The following is a 19,685-nucleotide window of genomic DNA, read 5'->3' as shown; positions in this document are numbered from 1 at the left end:
CCCATAGGTGAATTATTGCTTTCTCATACCGTTTTGTTTAGGAAAGAAAATTATGCTTCCTTATCTCTATCTGTCTGTCTTTCTGTCTGTCTGTCCATCACTCCCACATTAAGCTACAGACAATAAAGACATATCTATTGTATCTCACTGCAATGTTAAACCAGGAACGATTGATGGCTAATTGATGAGTGGTGACGGATGATGGGTGGCAAATGATGCAAAATATGTTATTACAGCAGGTGATGGGTGACGGCTTATGAGTGATGGATGACGGTTAATAAGTGATGGATGACGGGGTTGATGGGTGACGGGTGACGAGTGGCTTGTGACAGGTGACGGGTACCTTCTCTCTCCTTCTCCATACCCCTGCCACAATGTATTTCTCCAACTTTTTCTCTCACTATTGTAGGTTATGTATCTAAGCTACTGTGCCGAGTAGCAACCTTGTATATAAGCTACTGTGCCGAGTAGCACCTATGTATGTAATTACGTGGCAACACTGCATGTGTTATGTGGCATCATTGCCTCGAGGCTGCCATATGGCAATGCAGCCTCAGGCTAACTCCATGGGCCGTACATGGCACACGCTAGTCACTACTTGTATTTCTCCTATCCATTAATAAATGGACTTCAGTGTTACCCGGTGTTTCCCTACCCATCACTGCCTTCTTCAGGGAACACTTGGAACCTTCATGGTGCAGTGAGTAGGATTTGTGGATTTACAAGTGTTGTGAACAATGCCAACAGTTACGTCTACCGGTGATGAGCGCGTCGGACACGCTAGTGTGTTGTGTTGTGTTGCGTTGTGTTTCACCGTGACGTGCAGTGTTGCGCCATCACAGTGCGTTATAGTGACGGTGGCAGTGGTAGTGTCATTGTATTAGTGTGTCTAGATCTGAGAGTTGAGCATTGGCCTGTTTTTTGTGGTACCCATGGAGAACGCAGGCATACACCCTTCTCTTGTGACATCCGGGGAGACACTAACGTTCTTACCTCTGCGGCGGCTCTAGCCACCCGCATTAAGGCCACCACGATCTGCTCTCTCAGACACACACACACACACACGCACGCACGCACGCACACACGGACAGAACAGTGGACTCTATGCGTTATTTCTGCGCTGTTTACGTCATATATATGTGGTTCGAGCTGATGAGGCGCCACTTTATATACTAAACAGCGCAGTTTAAGCATACTAAGATGGGCGGTAAGAAGGGACAACGTCAAGATGGGAGACAAGACTCCCCACCTTCCCCTCTACCGGGCGCAGATGGAACATCTGCGCCCACCGCCGCTCATCCTCCACCTCCAGCGACGGACATTGCCACAATTCTGAGGTGGATGGACGACAGGGAAGAGAGACGCAGAGAGATGGAATTTCAGAGGGAGGAGATACGAAGAGAGGAGGAAAAGGCGCGCTTTGACGCACTACTGGCGACCCTGGTGCTAACGCACCCTCACTCACTCGCAGGTAGTGCGCACCAAGGCGCCATTAGCCTCCCTCCTCCACCACACCAGCGTCCTCCAGGTACTCTTGCTACTCCAATAGCTCCCAAGGCATCTGTTCAACCCCCACCCGCCCTCTCTCCAGACGTCACGTTTCAGCTTTTTCGTGAGTGGAGGCGGCGGTGGACAGATTACTCCACGATGGTGGACCTTGATAGCATGCCTCCAAACAAACAGCTCATCCAACTGCGGATGTGTTTGTCGCTGGAGACCCAGAGAGTTTTGGAGCACACGTTGCAAGTGACAGATGTGCTCGACCTTTTGCAGGAGCATGTTAAAGGTCGGAATAACGAGGCTTTGCATCGCCACGCCTTCACCAGCTGCAAGCAGGCGGAGAATGAGTCCTTTGATGATTTTCTTGTACATTTGAAGAGTTTGTCGGAGGAGATCGATGTCTGCAAGGCGCACAGCCAGGAATGTGAGGAAGTCTGGATCAAGCACGGGATCTTGACAGGTGTCAGGCAAGAAGAGTTGGTGCAGCGACTCATCCCCCTGGACGCTTCCTCCACACTCCAGGTGGTAGTGACTGAATGTCGGTCATACTAGGCCACCAAGTCCACCACCTCTGCCTTACGGGCCCCACCTGCTGTGAGAGGAATCTCACAGTACAAGAAGGGTAAGAAGGCGGCCAACAACGTGAAGGCTGCCGAACGTTCTTCCATGCCTCTGCCTAGTGCTTCCTGTGGCAGCTGTGTAAAGCAGCATGGCCCCAAGACATGCCCGGCCGCCGACGCACTGTGGCATGGATGTGACCGTAAGGGCCACTGGTCTAACACAGACAGGTGCCCTGCGCGAGGCCAAAAGTGTCAGGCCTGCGGTCGCTATGGACACTACAACAAGTGCTGCCGCCATCCCAAGCCCAAAAGCCCGAGACGAGGAGGAAAGCAACGCACTTCCCTCGGGGTGGTTCACACGCAGCCCCCTTCAGATGGCGCACGCAGCCCCAAGCAGCAGCTGAGTCACATCAGGAGGGTGGAATCGACCACACGCCTCAGGGCTACCTCTTCCCCTACCATCCGCGTCGCCGTCTCATACGGTGATGTATCGGGTCACATCGAGGTGATACTGGACACCGGCGCTGATACTATGGTGATAGGCCTGAAGCACCTCCAAAAACTGGGCCTCACCAAACGCACCCTGGGACCACCGCCGCAGCTGTTGTACTACAATGCGGACGGTTCCCAGATGCCGGACGCTGTGGGCTCCTTTCAAGCGGAGATCACCTACGGCGACAGGTCGTGTCACGGATGGATGGACGTGCAGCCTACTCTCGCTACACCCTTGTTGTCGTGGGAGCACTGCAAGGAGTTAGGCGTGGTGCCCAGAGACTTTCCTGAGCCTATCCCAGCTGCTTGGTACACCGCCAGCAGGGTGCGTGAGTCAACAAGCGACGCGCCTGGCGCTGCAGCACACAGCTGCCCAGAGCCCGCGTCCACTCCCACCCCGCCTCCACCCAAGTCACGGCTGCTTCCTCTTCACAGCGAGACGTCTCCTTCAGCTGCAACGGCCTACTTCCTGAAGGAGTACTCGGAAGTGCTGGTGACGAAGGAGGCCCTACGGAACGCGCCACTGAAGGCTATGGCTGGTCCGCCTATAAGGACACACCTGCGGGAAGATGCGCAGCCGTTTGCCATACACACTCCCCGGTTGATCCCTCTCGCCTTCAGGGATTCAGTCAAGAAGGAACTGGATTCCATGGTGGCCCAGGGTATCATCGTACCCGTTGGTGACGACCCGTCCCCTTGATGCCGCCCTCTAGTCGCTGTGGCTAAGACTAACGGTGGAGTGCGGATTACTACCGACTTGTCTAAGCTTAACAGCCAGGTGTCACATCCCGCCCACCCTTCACCCACACCTTTTGCAGCTATACGTAGTGTGGATCCGAAGGTACGGCACTTTTCGATAATGGACGCCGTCTGTGGTTACAGGCAGATCCCACTGAAGAAGGAGGATCAGCCACTGACCACTGTCATCACGCCTTACGGACGCTTCTGCTACTGCCGTGGCCCTATGGGATTCGCTGCTACGGGGGACGCCTTCTGCCTCCGTGGTGACATGGCACTTCAAGGCGTGACCAACTGCGTGAAGGTAGTGGATGACGTCCTCCTCTACGATGAGGACTACCTGACGCATCTTCGCCGCATCGACGAGGTACTGACCATGTGTAGGACGCACGGCATCACTCTGAATGACGAGAAGTTCGTCTTGGCCGCACCTGCAGTGTCTTTCTGCGGCTACCAACTCTCAAGGGATGGTATTGCTGCGGACCCGGAGAAAGTTCGCGTCATAGCGGACTTTGCAAGACCTGCCAACCTTACGGATCTCAGGTCTTTCATGGTCCTGGTGAACCAGCTGGCAGAATTTCTCCTGACGTCTCCGCTGCTGCCGGGCCTCTCCGCCCCCTCATGAGCCTCAAGAGGACTTTCACGTGGACCCCTGACCACGACCTCGCCTTTCATAAGGTGAAGGAGGCCTTGTCAAGTCTACCTATCCTCGCTACTTTCGACCCAGCGCTCCTCACCGTCCTCCAGACAGACGCCTCGCGCCTGTACGGGGTTGGTTACGCCCTTCTCCAGGATCACGGTGGAGGAAAGTACCGGCTCGTACAGTGTGGCTCTCGCTTCCTCACCGATGCTGAGTCTCGCTACGCTACCATCGAGCTGGAGCTGCTGGCAGTGGTTTTTTTTTTTTTTTTAGGTTAAGGTGGGGAAAGGATGGAAGGCATGCTGGGGCTCAAGGCACAGCCAGACATGAGGGATAGAGAAGTCAAGACTTATAGTCGTGGGGAGAAAGGTTGGAAAAGAAGTTTAATGAATTAAACAGAGGGGGACAACACCCCTTGTTTTACATATTACAGAGTTTGTTGGCTAACTAAGCTAACCTAGGATTTAGAAAGAGGTTGCACAATGGTTATTTTAGTAGACAATGACTAGATTGATTTTACAATTATAAATTTATTAACATCTTATACTGTATTACGTTATGGACTCACTTGATTGTGACTTGTTAAATGTGAATTTATATCATCTAAGTTTTAATCTAAGGTGGATCACTCTGGCGGACATAGATGGGTCGCGGGTTGGGTTGTTGTAGTGCGGGCAGACTCCAGGGCCACCAGGCGCGGGGTCTCCCTCCGTTGATGTCTTCCCCGCGTAGGTGGTCTGGGCTGTGAGGGTTCGTCCAGGAGCTTGTCCCAAACCTTCTTCCCTAGGCGATGGAACCTGAAGTTGAGGGCCTCTGTTTTATTTCTTAGGTGGATGGTTTCCACTGTCTCCGGGTAGGGTGGCGCTTGGCCACTGGCTGATCTCAAACACTTGTTTTGGAAGCTCTGTAGTTGTTGTAGTCTAGTCTTCCCGAGTGTGACGAGTGGTATAGATGGGTACTCCAACACAGGCCTCACCAGCGCCTTGTACAGGTGAACTTGTATCTTCTCAGGCATCAATTTAAAACGTTTTAATTTAGCTGCGGCGACTTTGGCTTTATTTAGTCTGTCCTTCACGTGGGAAATGATGCCCGTCGGAGAAATGATGAGGCCGAGCAACCTGCCTTGTTTAGAGTACTCAATCTCCTCGTCGTCGATCATCAATGGGGCCGGCTTGAATTTGGCTATGGGTATGACCTCAAATTTCGTTTTGTTTGTTTTTATTTTCCATTTATGTTCATACTCCGAGATCTCCTCTATTGCCCGAGCAGTGAGTCACGCCATCCTTGCTGTGGACCTTCCTGGGCAGGTGACAATGATCTGTGTTACATCGTCGGCATACATGACGTACTCGCTGCCGACTATTGGGGGTGGCAGGTCAGCCGTGTAGAGTGTGTAAAGGGTTGGTGAGAGACAAGAGCCCTGAGGCACGCAGCTCAATAGTGAGAATTCTTCTCCAAAATGTTCTTACATCTTGATTTTGGCTCTGGTATGGGCCTTATCGAAGTGCAAGTTTTACTTGATTGGCCTACAGCATTTCGACCTCATCACAGACCACAGGCCCTTGGTCCCCATTCTTAACCACTATTCGCTGGAAGCCATCGAGAATCCCCGCCTCCAGCGCCTGAAGGAGAAGATTTTGACCTTCGTCTTCACCGCGGCTTGGCGCGCAGGTAAGGAGTTGTGCATCCCGGATGCCCTCTCCCGCTCCCCAGTCAGCCGCCCGACACCTGAAGACGAGATGCTCAGCACCGAGGCCGGTTTCTCCGTCAGCAACATCGTCACTTTGCAGGCCGTACAGTCCCTCGCCAGCACCCAGGCCTCAGTGTCGCCACCCGACAGCGACCCCTCCTACACTCAGCTCTTGGAGAGTGCGAGGACTGGGTTCCCTCGCGACCGTTTTGACCTCCACAACGCCCTACGCCCGTATTGGAAGATACGTGAGGACCTCTACGCAGATGGGAACCTCGTCCTGTACGGTGCCCATGTGGTCGTCCCTGCAGCTCTCCGTCGTCGCGTTCTGGACCGCTTACACGACAGCCATCGTGGAGCAGAGGCCACCAAGCGCCGCGCAAGGCAGGCTGTGTACTGGCCCAGCATTGACGCGGATATCGTCAATACGGTTCGTGCCTGTGAGCCGTGCCAGATCATGCAGCCCAGTCAACAGCAGGAGCCCCTCTTGTGCGACAACTAACCCACCAGGCCCTTCAAGTCCGTTTCGGCTGATTTCTTCAGCACAGCTGAGAAACATTTCCTAGTTGTCGCCGACCGACTCTCTGGCTGGCCTGTGGTGGTAATCTGTGGCTCGGACACGACGTCCGCGGCCACCATTCGCCACTTCCGGCACCTCTTTCGTGACCTGGGCGTCCCCTTACGTCTGCTGACGGACGGTGGGCCACAGTTCACCAGGCGGGACTTCACAGGATTCCTGGAGCGTTGGGGAGTCCGCCACATCGTGTCAACACCCCACTATCCACAGTCAAACGGCCACGCTGAGGCTGCGGTCAAGACAGTCAAGCACCTCATCCTCAAGGTGGCCCTTCAGGCAACATAGACTGTGAGGCGTTTGACAAAGGACTCCTGGAGTTACGTAATACTCCCACCCACACAGGACGCTCCCCTGCCCAGATCCTGTATGGTCACCCTCTCCGCTCTTAGGTTTCTGCACACGCCAAGGCCTTCGCGAAGGAGTGGCAGACCAGAGCCGAGAGCTGTGACCGCCGAGCCGCTACACGTGCCCAGGACGCCAAGGCTCTGTATGACGACCGTGCCCGCCCTCTTCAGCCACTAGAGATTGGTGCCCTTGTCCGCGTCCAGGACCCGACGACGACAAATTGGGACAAGGTGGGCATAGTGATGGGCGTCGGTCGGTCGCGGGACTACAAGGTCAGGATGCCGAGCGGCCGCGTCTGGTGAAGGAACCGCCACTTCCTCCGGCCAGTCCCACCCCCTGCTGCTAGCCCCTGACCGATGACGAGTCCCCAACACCTCACGAGGATCCGCCCCACAGTGCACCTCGACGCTCGGAGCGACTTAGGACTAAGAAATCCGCTCAAGACAAAGACTATGAGCGTGAGGGGGGAGGGAGATGTAGGTTATGTATATAAGCTACTGTGCCGAGTAGCAACCTTGTATATATACTACTGTGCCGAGTAGCATCTATGTATGTAATTACGTGGCAACACTGCACGTGTTATGTTTCAACATTGCCTCGAGGCTGCCATATGGCAAAGCAGCCTTAGTCTGACTCCGTGGGTCGTGCATGGCACACGCTAGTCACTACTTGTATTTCTCCTATCCGTTAATAAATGGACTTCAGTGTTACCCGGTGTTTCCCTACCCATCACTGCCTTCTTCAGGGAACACTTGGAACCTTCAACTATGTAGGCAGTCTCCTTGCACCCAACACACGCACTACTTTACCTCTCATCTATACACACTTTGATAGCCTTTCCTCAGGCATCTTTCTCTCGCGTCCACATCGCCTCAGCACACTTATCTTCGCCCACTCCCCAGCTCCATAATACACAACCTCTGTCCTCTAAGCCATCCTGACCATCCCAGAGGCCTACATTTCACTCTCTCTCACTGCCGGTGAAAGAATTATGCTATCACTCAGTTCTGTCTACAAGTTTATATTCCTGACTCTCCTTCCGCCCTCCTCCGTGTATTGCCCTCTTCCCTATTTTGTTGTCCTTCGTACCACTTTTACATTGCGTCATTCCTAACTATTTGAATTCTCTAACCCCTTTCATTCTTCATGATAATTTTGCAATTTAATTTTGTTGTTTTTCTCTTCTATGTGGTTTCCCAAAGTCTACACTACCAAACTGCTAAATCAGACATTTATTTTAGTATTTACCTTCAGTATTCTCCAAATCGTAATCTCTGTAAACTGATTCACCAGATTTTGCAGTTCTCGTTGACTTACCGTAACAACCATTACATTACCCTACCCTACCATTAGGCGCATTCCACTGTTCAGTTCTTGACTCAACCGTCCTTGCCTTCATCTCCCCCCCTCCACCACTCCTTCCGTACATATATGTTGAATAAACACAGAGTCTCATCCTTCCCTTCCCAAATGTTCACTTACTTCTCTCTTTTACCCTCACAAAGTTTTTTTAATACCTTTAATGTTTTCACTGATCCAATTAGCTCTCTTCCTATTCCATAATTCCTATCCTCTCCATCAGTGTCTCGTGGTTCTCTCTCTGATATACTTCATCTATGCATCTCCTACTTTCTCTTAATCAAATCCTTTCTCTTCTTCAAATATCCTTAACTCTCTCTCTCTCTCTCTCTCTCTCTCTCTCTCTCTCTCTCTCTCTCTCTCTCTCTCATTTGACTTTCGAGACGTACTCAGTAGGCTGGTTCCTTTATGTGTACTTTATACATATTGTTATGACGATCCAACACCACTCTAGTACTTTATCTGTTTACATGTGATATTATTCTCCCTTCTATCAAGGAGCTTCCCTTCCTCCTTCCTGCTTCCCCCAGTGTGATGTCTTTGCCTTTATATCAACCATTAGTTCTTCACACTCTTTCTTTTTCCCTTAATTATCTTACCTGTGTATTTCTTTTTAGTTTAAGGTAGTAAAGCTTTTTCTTCTTTTTTATATATTGACTTTGCACTTCCGATTCGTTTATTACTAACTTGTCTTCTCATACAAATTCTATTGACTTGTCTAATACGCTTACTGCTCTCAACCCACATCTGGTTTATGTTCTCACAGTCTTCTGTTTGTAAACACTCCATAACGTTCCCCCAATTCCTCATCGTAAGTCATCTTTTACTCATTATTTCGTTCCTCAGTCTTCGTTTCCCTTCCTCTTTCTTTCCCTCTTGTAACCCATATTCATTTTACAACCACAACATGTTTAGCAAATAGCAGGTCTGATTTGGTCATCATTCTTCTTATTAATTTTGTATGGTTTACATGTTTCCTGCTCCTGTGATCCTGGCGCAAAGGAGAGGAATAAATTCACTATTAAAAAGCGTTCTGAGTCTATCAGTGTTATTGTAATTAAAAACCTTAACAATAATAAGCAAATTTGTATCATCAGGAGTAAACTAATGGAGACATTTTCACCTCAGATGGAATATTGTGAGGAAGAGTCTTGGCTCATCTCAAACACTGTAGTCGTGTATGTGTCGTGTTACGTATTTTGACTGCGGATTTATGTGGAAGAATTATAAAGTAAAATTAAAACGCTTAAGAAATATAAAAACCCCAAATATATTCCTAATTCTTATAAGGTTGACGAGAGAAAGTCTTTAAAAGGAGATTAAACATTGAGAAAGATGGATATTATTCACAGACGTCTTGGGGTCCTTTATAGCGTAAGTTACAACTGATTACAATGAGGACAAATGTGCCTCCTTTTTTTGTACTCCATGACCACCTTCCACTATATAAAAATACGCACGAAGAGTAAAAATTATATAGGCAGTAAACATAATTCATGCAGCAAAACAAAAAGAAAAGAAAAAAAAGTTCAGAGTTATTGAAAATTTGCTGTATTATTTCCAAAGACTCAAAGAAGCCATCCTCAAACTCTCAGACCAAGTGTGGAGGGCGAGACTCATCTAGATAATTACTTGTACGTAGCGCGACACACCTAGATGATTACTTGTATGTTAGCGCGACACACCTAGATAATTACTTGTATATACCGCAACACACCTAGATGATTACTTGTATGTAGCGCGACACACCTAGATAATTACTTGTATGTACCGCAACAACTAAATAGTTTGAGGGCATGATGATGAACCGAAGTATGTTGTGACTATCAATTCTACAACTCAACACGACAGGCAGTCACACTCTCCATACGTCGGCCACGTTATCTTGAGCCTGATCATTATGTAGAAGCGTTCGTCAGATATATGAAAGCATGGTGTAGTTCATACGAGCCACAGTCTGTCACACAGTTCAATTATAACGTGACGGACACCATCAAACAATTATATTCCCGATTTGTATCCCAAAAGCTTGACCGAGAACCACCTGGGTCCTGAACAACTGCATACCTGAAGCTAGAGTCATCGTGGATGCCAAGTCACAGGCAGGACCCCACACATGGTTCTCTGGATGAATATTTTGTCTCTCCCCAGGATTTGATAAATATCCAGGATTGCGGCCTCTCAGATCACTGGAATAGGTTTATCTTAAGTATCAATCATTCCACCTCTACTGCTGACACCTGGAAAATAAAATCAACAGAATTACCAAAAGGAAAGAAGCCACTCCCCTCCACCACATTCCCCGGAAATATGCTGCAGAACTGGTGGAAACCTGAGCTACTCTATCTTGAATCCCGGCCCTATCCATAAAAACACAAACCTACCTCCAAGAGATCTTCATAGACCGATGATTTGTCCTGGAAATAGCCAGTGTTGAACGCCATACAGATGACAACTACTTCATTACAGCCAAGAAGCTTAGACAAGCCTTTCTCAGAGGGACGGCTACAACACCAGGAGAAGATGACATTCACCATAGGCCTCTTCGTCGTCTCCAAAATGTCCCTGAAACCCCCTTCTTCATCTGTACAACATGAGTCTTGATCAGGGTGTACTCCCACCAGCCCACCAGCACCATTGTCCCCAAACCAAAGCCAGACACGATAAAATTTCGGCCAATCTCTCTCACCTCCTACATCTGCAAGGTTCTTGAATGAATACCCTTAGCCCGCTTCTTCTACAACATCTCGGATCGTCTATCTCCTAATCTATATGGATTTATGCCGAGCCGATCCACACACTACGTCTTGCAGAACTCATGGCCACCACCCGGCCTGAGACCTGTATCGCTTTCATTGATCTTAAGGCAGCAATTAACGTCGCGAACCGAAACCTGAATCTAGATCAACTTCTTACCTTCGGCATCACCGGTAAACTTCTCACCTGGATACTGGGCTACCTGGGGAATCGCCAGTCTTGGATACTCTGCAATGGCGCCTTTAGCGACTATAAGACCTTTCAGCTCGGCACTCCTCTGGGTGGGGTACCCAACCCCCTGCTATTTAACGTCCTCATGCATCGTCTCATAGGTCCACTCCCCCTAAGAGGGGCAGGCCGGATTGCCAGCTATGTTGACGACATCTGCTTGCAGGCAGTCTCACCTGAACGCCCACAACAGCTCATCACCGCTTTTCATGAATATGCCCATGATGTCATAATATCTGTTGAGAAACGAAAGTCTGCTTCGCTACTCCACGCCAAATACCACAACCCATTTTCTTCAACAGTAATGACCTCGAGGCCTGTCAGCAATACCAGTACCTAAGTGCTCCAATAAACTTCCCCTGTGTAATTCAGTTTGACGGCCGGTTGGCCTGTGTACATTATATAAAACTGCCGCCCATACAATATGTAAGGAGCGTAACCCCCCCACACACAAAAAAAAAATCTTGCGATCCTAGAAGGAAAAGTGTGTGAATAATATCATATAAATATTTCAGAGTAAACACAGCGAGCCAACACAACGACGACGCTGATCGCCAGAGTAACATCAGTGCGGAGGAATATTACTTTGTTAAGAACTTTATAAAAAATGTCGGAAACGAGATTTAACCGAAGAAGACAACAAGAGTTAATAATGAAGAGGGTAGAAAACAAGTCTTGTTATTCGTAACATCTTTGAAATTTAGTTCCTAATTGTTGATGAAGTAGTTGATTGACGTGGATCAAAACATCCATACACATCCAGATAGATTCCACCCACACACATATACCAGACCAGACACACACCTAACCCGCATCATCCACACAATAAACACCATCCACACCTATTATTCATTGACCCATTCTACCCACACACATAATTCATACAACCACACCAATCCACACACATAACTCGTACGTCCATTCCATCAACATACATAATTCATACACCCACACTTCGGGGGTTTGAATATTTAATGGATACTTAACCTTAGTTTCTTATATGAGTTGATGACACAAATATTGGTCTTTGGCACATGAGGTTTTGACACTTGTACTATTTGACACTGATTAAATATGACAGTCTATTACAGATTATGACACTTGTATTATTTGACAAGATATTATTTTACATTTACTGTTAGTGATACTTAGTCTAAATGATCCACGAGGCAAGTGGTTAAGATTCTTGTATTCTCTGACACTAATGATAGATGATAAGTACGTTAGTTCTTGACACAAGTAATAGGTACCTGTAGACAAGGCGAGAGAGTATGTACAGTAAATTGTAATTGTGGAGTAATGATCAAGATAATATGTGAGTAACAAACATTTATATAGTATAGATTATAAAAAGATGTGGGGCACAAATAGAGTCGGGTGAAGAATTTTCTTATAGGTTGTTCAACTCTCCTGTTAATTCTTATTAGGTATAAAATGTGCACTCATATAAATTTCACCTTTAGGTTATAAAATAATGAACATATACCCGATGTGTGCCTCTAGTGTTATAACATGCAATGTTTGCTCGCTACAAGATGTTTTACTGTATAATGTATCAGGATAGGTTAAAGAAACTAAACTTGCATTCCCTAGAAAGACGAAGAGTGCGGGGAGATATGATAGAAGTATTTAAGTGGGTGAAAGGAATCATTAAAGGCGATAGATAAATTTCTTATAATATCCGAGCAGGATAGGACTCGGAGCAACGGATTTAAGTTGGATAAGTTTAGGTTTAGGAGGGAGATAGGAAGTAACTGGTTCACAAATAGGCTGGTGGACGAGTGGAACAAGCTTAGCAACTTTGTAGTAAGTGCTGGAACGCTGGAAAGTTTTAAAAGGAGGCAGGATAGATTCATGGATGATAGAGAGTGGTAGTGACTCTCGACAGGAGCTGCCATGCACAGGCCAACCGGTCTATTGCAGACTCCTTATTTTCTTATGTACTTATGTTAAATAGGGCGGCAGATTAATGCAGGGCAGGATGCAAATGCACTACAGGAGGATTTAAATAAACTGCAGGTGTGGTCAGAAAAATGACAAATGAAATTCAACACCAGCAACCGCAGCGTACTTTATATTGGAAGGACAAATACTGTCAATGTATAGAAGCCTTAACAACATCAACCTAGAGAAGTCGACTTGTGAAAAAGACTTAGGGGTACTTGTAAGCCCGGACCTACGGCCTAGAAAACAGTGCGTTAATGTTCGAAATAAGGCAAACAGAGTATTAGGTTTTATATCTAGAAGTGTAAGTAATAAGAGTGCAGAGGTCTTATTGCAACTATATCTTGCGCTAGTCAGGCCGCACCTCGATTATGCGGTTCAGTTCTGGTGCCCTTATTATAGAATGGATATCAATTCACTGGAGTCGGTGCAGCGAAGAATGACGGAAATGATTCCGGGACTTAGAAACCTTCCATATCAAGATAGGTTAAAGAAACTAAACTTGCATTCCCTAGAAAGACGAAGAGTGCGGGGAGATATGATAGAAGTATTTAAGTGGGTGAAAGGAATCATTAAAGGCGATAGATAAATTTCTTATAATATCCGAGCAGGATAGGACTCTTAGCAACGGATTTAAGTTGGATAAGTTTAGGTTTAGGAGGGAGATAAGAAGTAACTGGTTCACAAATAGGGTGGTGGACGAGTGGAACAAGCTTAGCAACTTTGTAATAAGTGCTGGAACGCTGGAAAGTTTTAAAAGGAGGCTAGATAGATTCATGATAGAGAGTGGTAGTAACTCTCGACGGGAGCTGCCATGCACAGGCCAACCGGCCTATTGCAGTCTCCATATTTTCTTATGTTCTTATGTAAATGCTCGGCCTTATATACGACCTGCCGCTCATATGGTCACCATCTGAAATATCCTGTTTGTAAAGTTGATGTTGCTAAAATACTGTTGCTGCTGTTATAAGTGGTTTTTGAAACAGATATTACAGTATATGTGTCACGAAGACGATGACATGGTAAACCATGGTGCCTCCAACACGCTGCCTCTGAACACGTGGCTGATGAAACTTCAAGGGGTTGTCATCGACGTCAGTGACGGGCGCACTGTGTGGCCGCCCGTCACGAGAGCGCTCGCCCACTTCGTCAGGTTGTGGGCGTGAACGCCCTTGTGACCAGCAAGGCTCTGGCCTCAGTATAAAGAAACACCGTGGGTTTCTGAATGGGATTCGTTCTGAAAACATCCTCAGTTTTAACTTATTTTATTCATGCACTAGCAAAGTTGCTCGGCTTCTCTCGAGTTAGGTATTTACTCTATAACCTTGACTGTCACAGTTTGCCCTCCCTGACACGGGTAACCACCCGGGGGTCAGTGGTCAATAGTTATACCAAGGTGAACATGTAATATGTGTGTAAAGTTTCATATCTCTAACTGCTTCCATTTTGGAGCTATGGCTGGAAAAAACAGACAGACAGGATTTTTTTTTAATAGATCGATGTATTATTCAGCTGTGATAAAACTCATTTCCAATGAAAGAATAAACAAGACTGAGTATAACAGCCTTTTAAAACTAACTATGAACGTAATATTAAAAAAGAAAGAAAATATTTTGTAAAAATCGTTTCTAAATTTGTCATTAATATGACCTTATTGACCAGGAAAATTCATAAATATTAGACTCCCAAAAATACCTTATATAACCATTAATGATTTACGACATGAGAACTAAGTACAGTACATAATCGGGAACACAAACAACATTCGAGACACTGATATATTGTAGTGGATTCCTCCCCTACAAGCACCGACCCTTCTCGAATTCCCCAGCCTACGCCTCCAGCGTCGCCCACGGAGCGGGGATCAACTATCTACCCACGCCTACCCCCGCCTTATAAGGCCTGACACCGCTGTGACCACCCTCTTTCTACACAGTGCCACCAGCAAGCAACACCTCCTCCTCCGCGCCAGCCTGGCGGCTGCCGCTCCTGCCAGCGACCTTGGCGTCCCTCAAGCCGCGTGCCCTCACTCTGGGCACCCTCACCACCCAGCTCTCTCCACTCAACGCTTATTACCATGCTACCTACCCAGCAACAAGCTGCATTGTACATCCAATACAATATGTATACAGTGAGCACATTGTGAGTTTCCTTTCTCCATCCCATCCTGAGTGTGAACCAATATCTCATACCCCCACAATATATCCAGAGGTAAAGAGAGACTCGGGGCCACTCCTGGCCACCAAATATTCCTTCTGATAGCATTAGTATAGTTTATTTATGTGTATATAATGCTCATTTTAAAAACTGTCGTTATAACCGTAAAGACTTTTGAAAAGTTGTTAAAATTCTGTCAATATATAAGGTAAAGTAAAACGAATCGTTGGTTGAACATGAAACCTCGTGACAAGGAAAGACTGAATTACTGCTATTGGCTGTATGCAAATATGTGCTCTAGTGTTGCATTACATCCTCCTGAAAAGTGTAGTGCCAAACAGCACAATGGTGCAAAAACCTCATGTACAGTGGATGGTGTTATGAGTGTTCCTAGAGAACTGTCCTTTAGTATGTTGTCATGTGGTGCCAGCTGTTATATTACAATAGTTCATCTAGTGGTGATGTATTGTTCTTTATATGCTAGAGTGAACATAACTGTCCTCAGTGAGTTGTCTATTAATTGGTTTACGTGTGATAAGAACGTTAGTGGCCATACTACGTGGATGGACTGTGAACACAACTATAAAAGAGATAAGTCAGAGAGCAAATATCACGCCACATTCAACGGGGAAAGTTTATTCAAAAGATAAGCGCTACTTTTAATCATTAAGTATTTACCTATACGAAATTATCATTGAAATACAGATAACATTCCATCCTCCCATTTACATGAGAGAAGCATTTATATTCTCCTTGTCTACACATACTGCCTCGGTATGTAATAATAGTTGTTGGGGTGGTCTTAGTACTATTGCACCTTCTTCGCATCACAAGGCAAAGCCTTCTAAATACTACTCATCATCCAGACAGTAAACATCTGCGGTGTGGAACTCCCTTCCAAAGTATGCATTCGTGTAGAATTCTTCTCTCCCCGCATTGCTTAACTGCGATCTTGTATCAGCAGACAAGAGGCGGTGACTGGTGCACAAACAACTGTAAGCCTTTGGTCGTGCCTATCTGCCGAGGTTTGGCATTACTACAAGAGAAAGAGGGGAAACACCACGTTCACATTCTTGCTGACGACCTTGACATAAAGTTGTACGCCAGCTGTTGTATTACCACACTGTAAATCAAACACGCGTTGTTGTTATAATAATATTACTAAGTTTCAACAACATAGGTCTTTAAGCGCATAGTATGATCAGTAATACACTAGCACAACAAGGATTAAAAATTATGAAATATAGAACTAATTTAGGTGAGGTATTGTTCTATAACATTATCCATCCCTCGTGGAGGACACCTACTGAGCCTCTCTCACTCTGGACCAGGGCCAACCACATCTCATTAAATTATCTTCGTTGTCTCCCGTTCTTATCATGCTATGTTTTTTAACCCGCTTTTTCAATGTTTGCCTTCTTTTTGTCCCAACTCCCTCATACCTTCCTATCTCTCTCTATTTCTTCGTGTTTTCCTACTTCTTGTTTTCCCCTTTTCTCTCATTTACCTCTACCCGCTTCTTTGTCTTTTCCACCTTTATCTTCTCTCCCATTCATCTCAGTTTCTCTTTCTTCTGGGATTCACTTCCCTTGCTTTCCATAGTTAAAACTTGCGGCAAATTAAAGAACGAACTTATTAGCCAAATATAAAACACAGAATGCACGGTTAAAATTATATCCGGTTCCACACAAGCAAAAATGATTTTATATAGAATAGTTGCAGTATGTATTTAATGCAAACATAGATTTTAAGACCTCCTGTTACCACAACGAGGGAAGAGTACAATGGTTTTATGAACTTTATAAACTACGCTGTTTATTATTTGTCCACCGTTTTAAATATGAGAGTTAGAGAGCTGATGTTAATGTTGTTTTGTTTGTGTGGTTTTGAATGAGTCCCTATCCTTGGAGTTACTTCTTTAGCTCGATTAACATGTTATACAATTACTCTACATGTAGTTTATAAATAGTTGGAGACACAAATGAGAGAAGTTTGTTTACAGACTGTCCAGTAGAATAGGATATATTTAGTCTATGATGTATTTGTAATAGAGGAAAATTAGGAGAGTTTAAAAATTATCTGAAAGCAAAATTCGTAAGTACCGAGGAAGCTTCGTAAGTAACGCTGATGAGTGACGGAGTTTCTCTGAGATGTGTAGATGAAATAACACCCAAATATCCCTTTATAAGGTGTAAATGGCTCATGTTTCTTCATGGGTTCGTTCACAGGATATTAGTATCCTTCCTACAACAGTTGTACAATGTCCATCTCCATGTGTCTCAGGATTAAGAGAATTTAACGGACTTGAACTGCCTCACCTGAATGATCGCGGATGTAATATTTTTCATCAATCGACTCAATGAATCTGCAGATATACAGTAAAATAGTGGATGTCTTTACGCTTGGTTATCATGGGACCAAACATCTATTAAGGAGTTTATCAGTCATTAGTTTTAACATGAATTTTAAATACAGTATATTAGCCACCAAAAAATTATGAGAGTAGCCCTTATTGTTCTCAACAGATACATGACCATCGGTGTTCATGAGACACCGTAGATGTTACTGTTGCTCACCCAGTGTTATCTCTTATACAATATATTATGTATTAGCGACTTCGTTATTTTATTCTTCAAATTCTGTCACTTAAAGTTCTTTCTTCTTCTACTTAACTTTATTCACTATATTTGTTGTTCTCTGGATGGTTGTCGTTCTGTCCTCGTATAGTTCATTGACTAATTTTCTCCTATGATCTCTTTTTCCAACACTCACGTACTACCATATGGTTGGTCAAAGACGGCCCCTCGCAACACAATCATAGTTTTAACTTAAAGTTTATTTTAACAAAATTTCCGCCCAAACAGTCACAATCCTCCAACCTTTCCCAAATAAAAACAGTAAGTCTTCCCACGCCACGTAAAAACACACCCTATTTTTAGGATGACATCACAAAAAATCTTGAGTCTCCTCCTCGGGCCCTGTTGAATAACACATCTGTGGTACAGGTCTTACTGGGGAGGAGAGACCCCGCCTATACGGAGGGAGGGGGTTCCTTGGTCCTGTTTAACAATAATACCTGAAACATTATATATATATATATATATATATATATATATATATATATATATATATATATATATATATATATATATATATATATATATATATATATATATATATATAAATCTTGATAAAATCACACAGGGAAAATGCAAACAACGGAGAACATTAGCTTTCGTCTATATTCAAGACATCTTCAGAGTCAACTGAATTACAGAGACTGTGAGAGAGCTTATGTACACAGGGTGACCTTACAAAACATGAGGTCAGGTAAAAAAACATGACATCCACTAATTCATACACCAACCACACAGCAAACAAAAGAAGACTTTATAATAACGGGTGACATAACTAGTCATGTCAAGTCAGGTAAAAAATATGAGACCCACTAATCATCTATCATACATCTACCTTACATGCTTTCATAACATTTTTAACCTTGGGCCACAAACAAATAAATTTGTGTAACATATTATCAGTTTTGTACTGATCATCACCAAGGTTTAAAGAATACATTTCCCTGATCAAACTTGCTTCAACCAGAAGTCTTTCTGTGACACATGATGATTTATACACTTCCTAACTGTTTTCCTAATCTATGGGATGATTATTGTTCCTTATATGAACGAACAGTGCACTGCTTTCAGATGCTGTTCTAATATTGTACTTGTGCTGTTTTATTCTGAGTTGCAATGCTTTCTTAGTCTGACCTACATAATTTCCATTACAATTGCTACATGGAATACAGTAAACACTTCCATTTACATTCAAGGTTGGGCTATTCTTGATTAATATATTAGTAATTGCTATAAATTGCCGACTGGAAAAACATTGTGCAAACAATGGTTGGGCATTCATTGATAGCTGGCAACGATTCTGTGGCAAAGACTACCTGTACAGTCGTGACGGAGTACACTTGTCTCGTGAGGGGGTAAAGACGTTATCTGCATCCCTGGAGCGTGAAAGTGTCACTCCAAAGGGGGAAGTTCGCCAGTAGAGAGAGGTCTGGGTAAGTGGGAGTAAAAAAACAGGCTGGTCCTGGGAAGTAAAATTGGTTACTCAGGACAAGGGGTAAAACAGAACCAGGGAAGGGTAGGTTTAAATGTATACAATACAAACAGTAGGAGCGTTAGAAATAAAATAGACTTGCTGAGAGCGGTTGTATGTACCGAGAATGTAGACGTCATAGCAATCACCGAAACTTGGATGAATCTGGTGAGCAAATTTTTTTTACAAGAGTACCACATAGAAGGGTACAACCTTTTTCACAAGGACAGGGAAGGTAGGAAGGGGGGAGGGGTCGCACTCTTCGTCAAGGATACATTAAAATGTTGTATTAATAATTCAATAAAGAGTGAAATAGGAACCGAGTCTGTATGGGTAGAAATCACGGAAGGAAGAGAAAAACTAATTATGGGAGTGATTTACAGGCCCCCAAGTCTTGGGAAAGAAGCACCTCAGCCCATATGGCAGGAAATGAGTAGGGCAGCAAAATATAACAACCTGTGCACTATGGGGGATTTCAACTTCAGAAATATTGACTGGGACAACATTGTAGGTGACCATGAATCTGAAGACTTCCTAGACGCCGTACAGGACAATTTTTTGAAACAACTAATTACAGAACCTACTACAGGT

The 19,685-nt window shown here is 45.1% G+C and overlaps 1 protein-coding gene across 1 annotated transcript; it reads left to right on the top strand.

Moving 5' to 3' along the window:
* The first annotated feature begins 10,719 nt into the window (after positions 1 to 10,719).
* On the top strand, positions 10,720 to 11,226 carry LOC121871276. Its single transcript, XM_042373498.1, has one exon. It carries the CDS (start codon positions 10,720 to 10,722, stop codon positions 11,224 to 11,226), a length of 507 nt encoding a protein of 168 aa, XP_042229432.1.
* The last annotated feature ends 8,459 nt before the right edge of the window (positions 11,227 to 19,685 follow it).

Source organism: Homarus americanus, unplaced genomic scaffold (assembly GCF_018991925.1).
Source record: "Homarus americanus isolate GMGI-L3 unplaced genomic scaffold, GMGI_Hamer_2.0 scaffold30865, whole genome shotgun sequence".
NCBI classification, from domain to species: Eukaryota; Metazoa; Arthropoda; class Malacostraca; order Decapoda; family Nephropidae; genus Homarus; species Homarus americanus.
Note: the sequence above shows the minus strand (reverse complement) of the source record. Positions and strands in the feature narration are given on the sequence as shown.

Bases quoted from the DNA above. Each gene is read 5' to 3' on its own strand.
- LOC121871276 (XM_042373498.1), top strand. From the start codon at position 10,720: ATGGCCACCACCCGGCCTGAGACCTGTATCGCTTTCATTGATCTTAAG.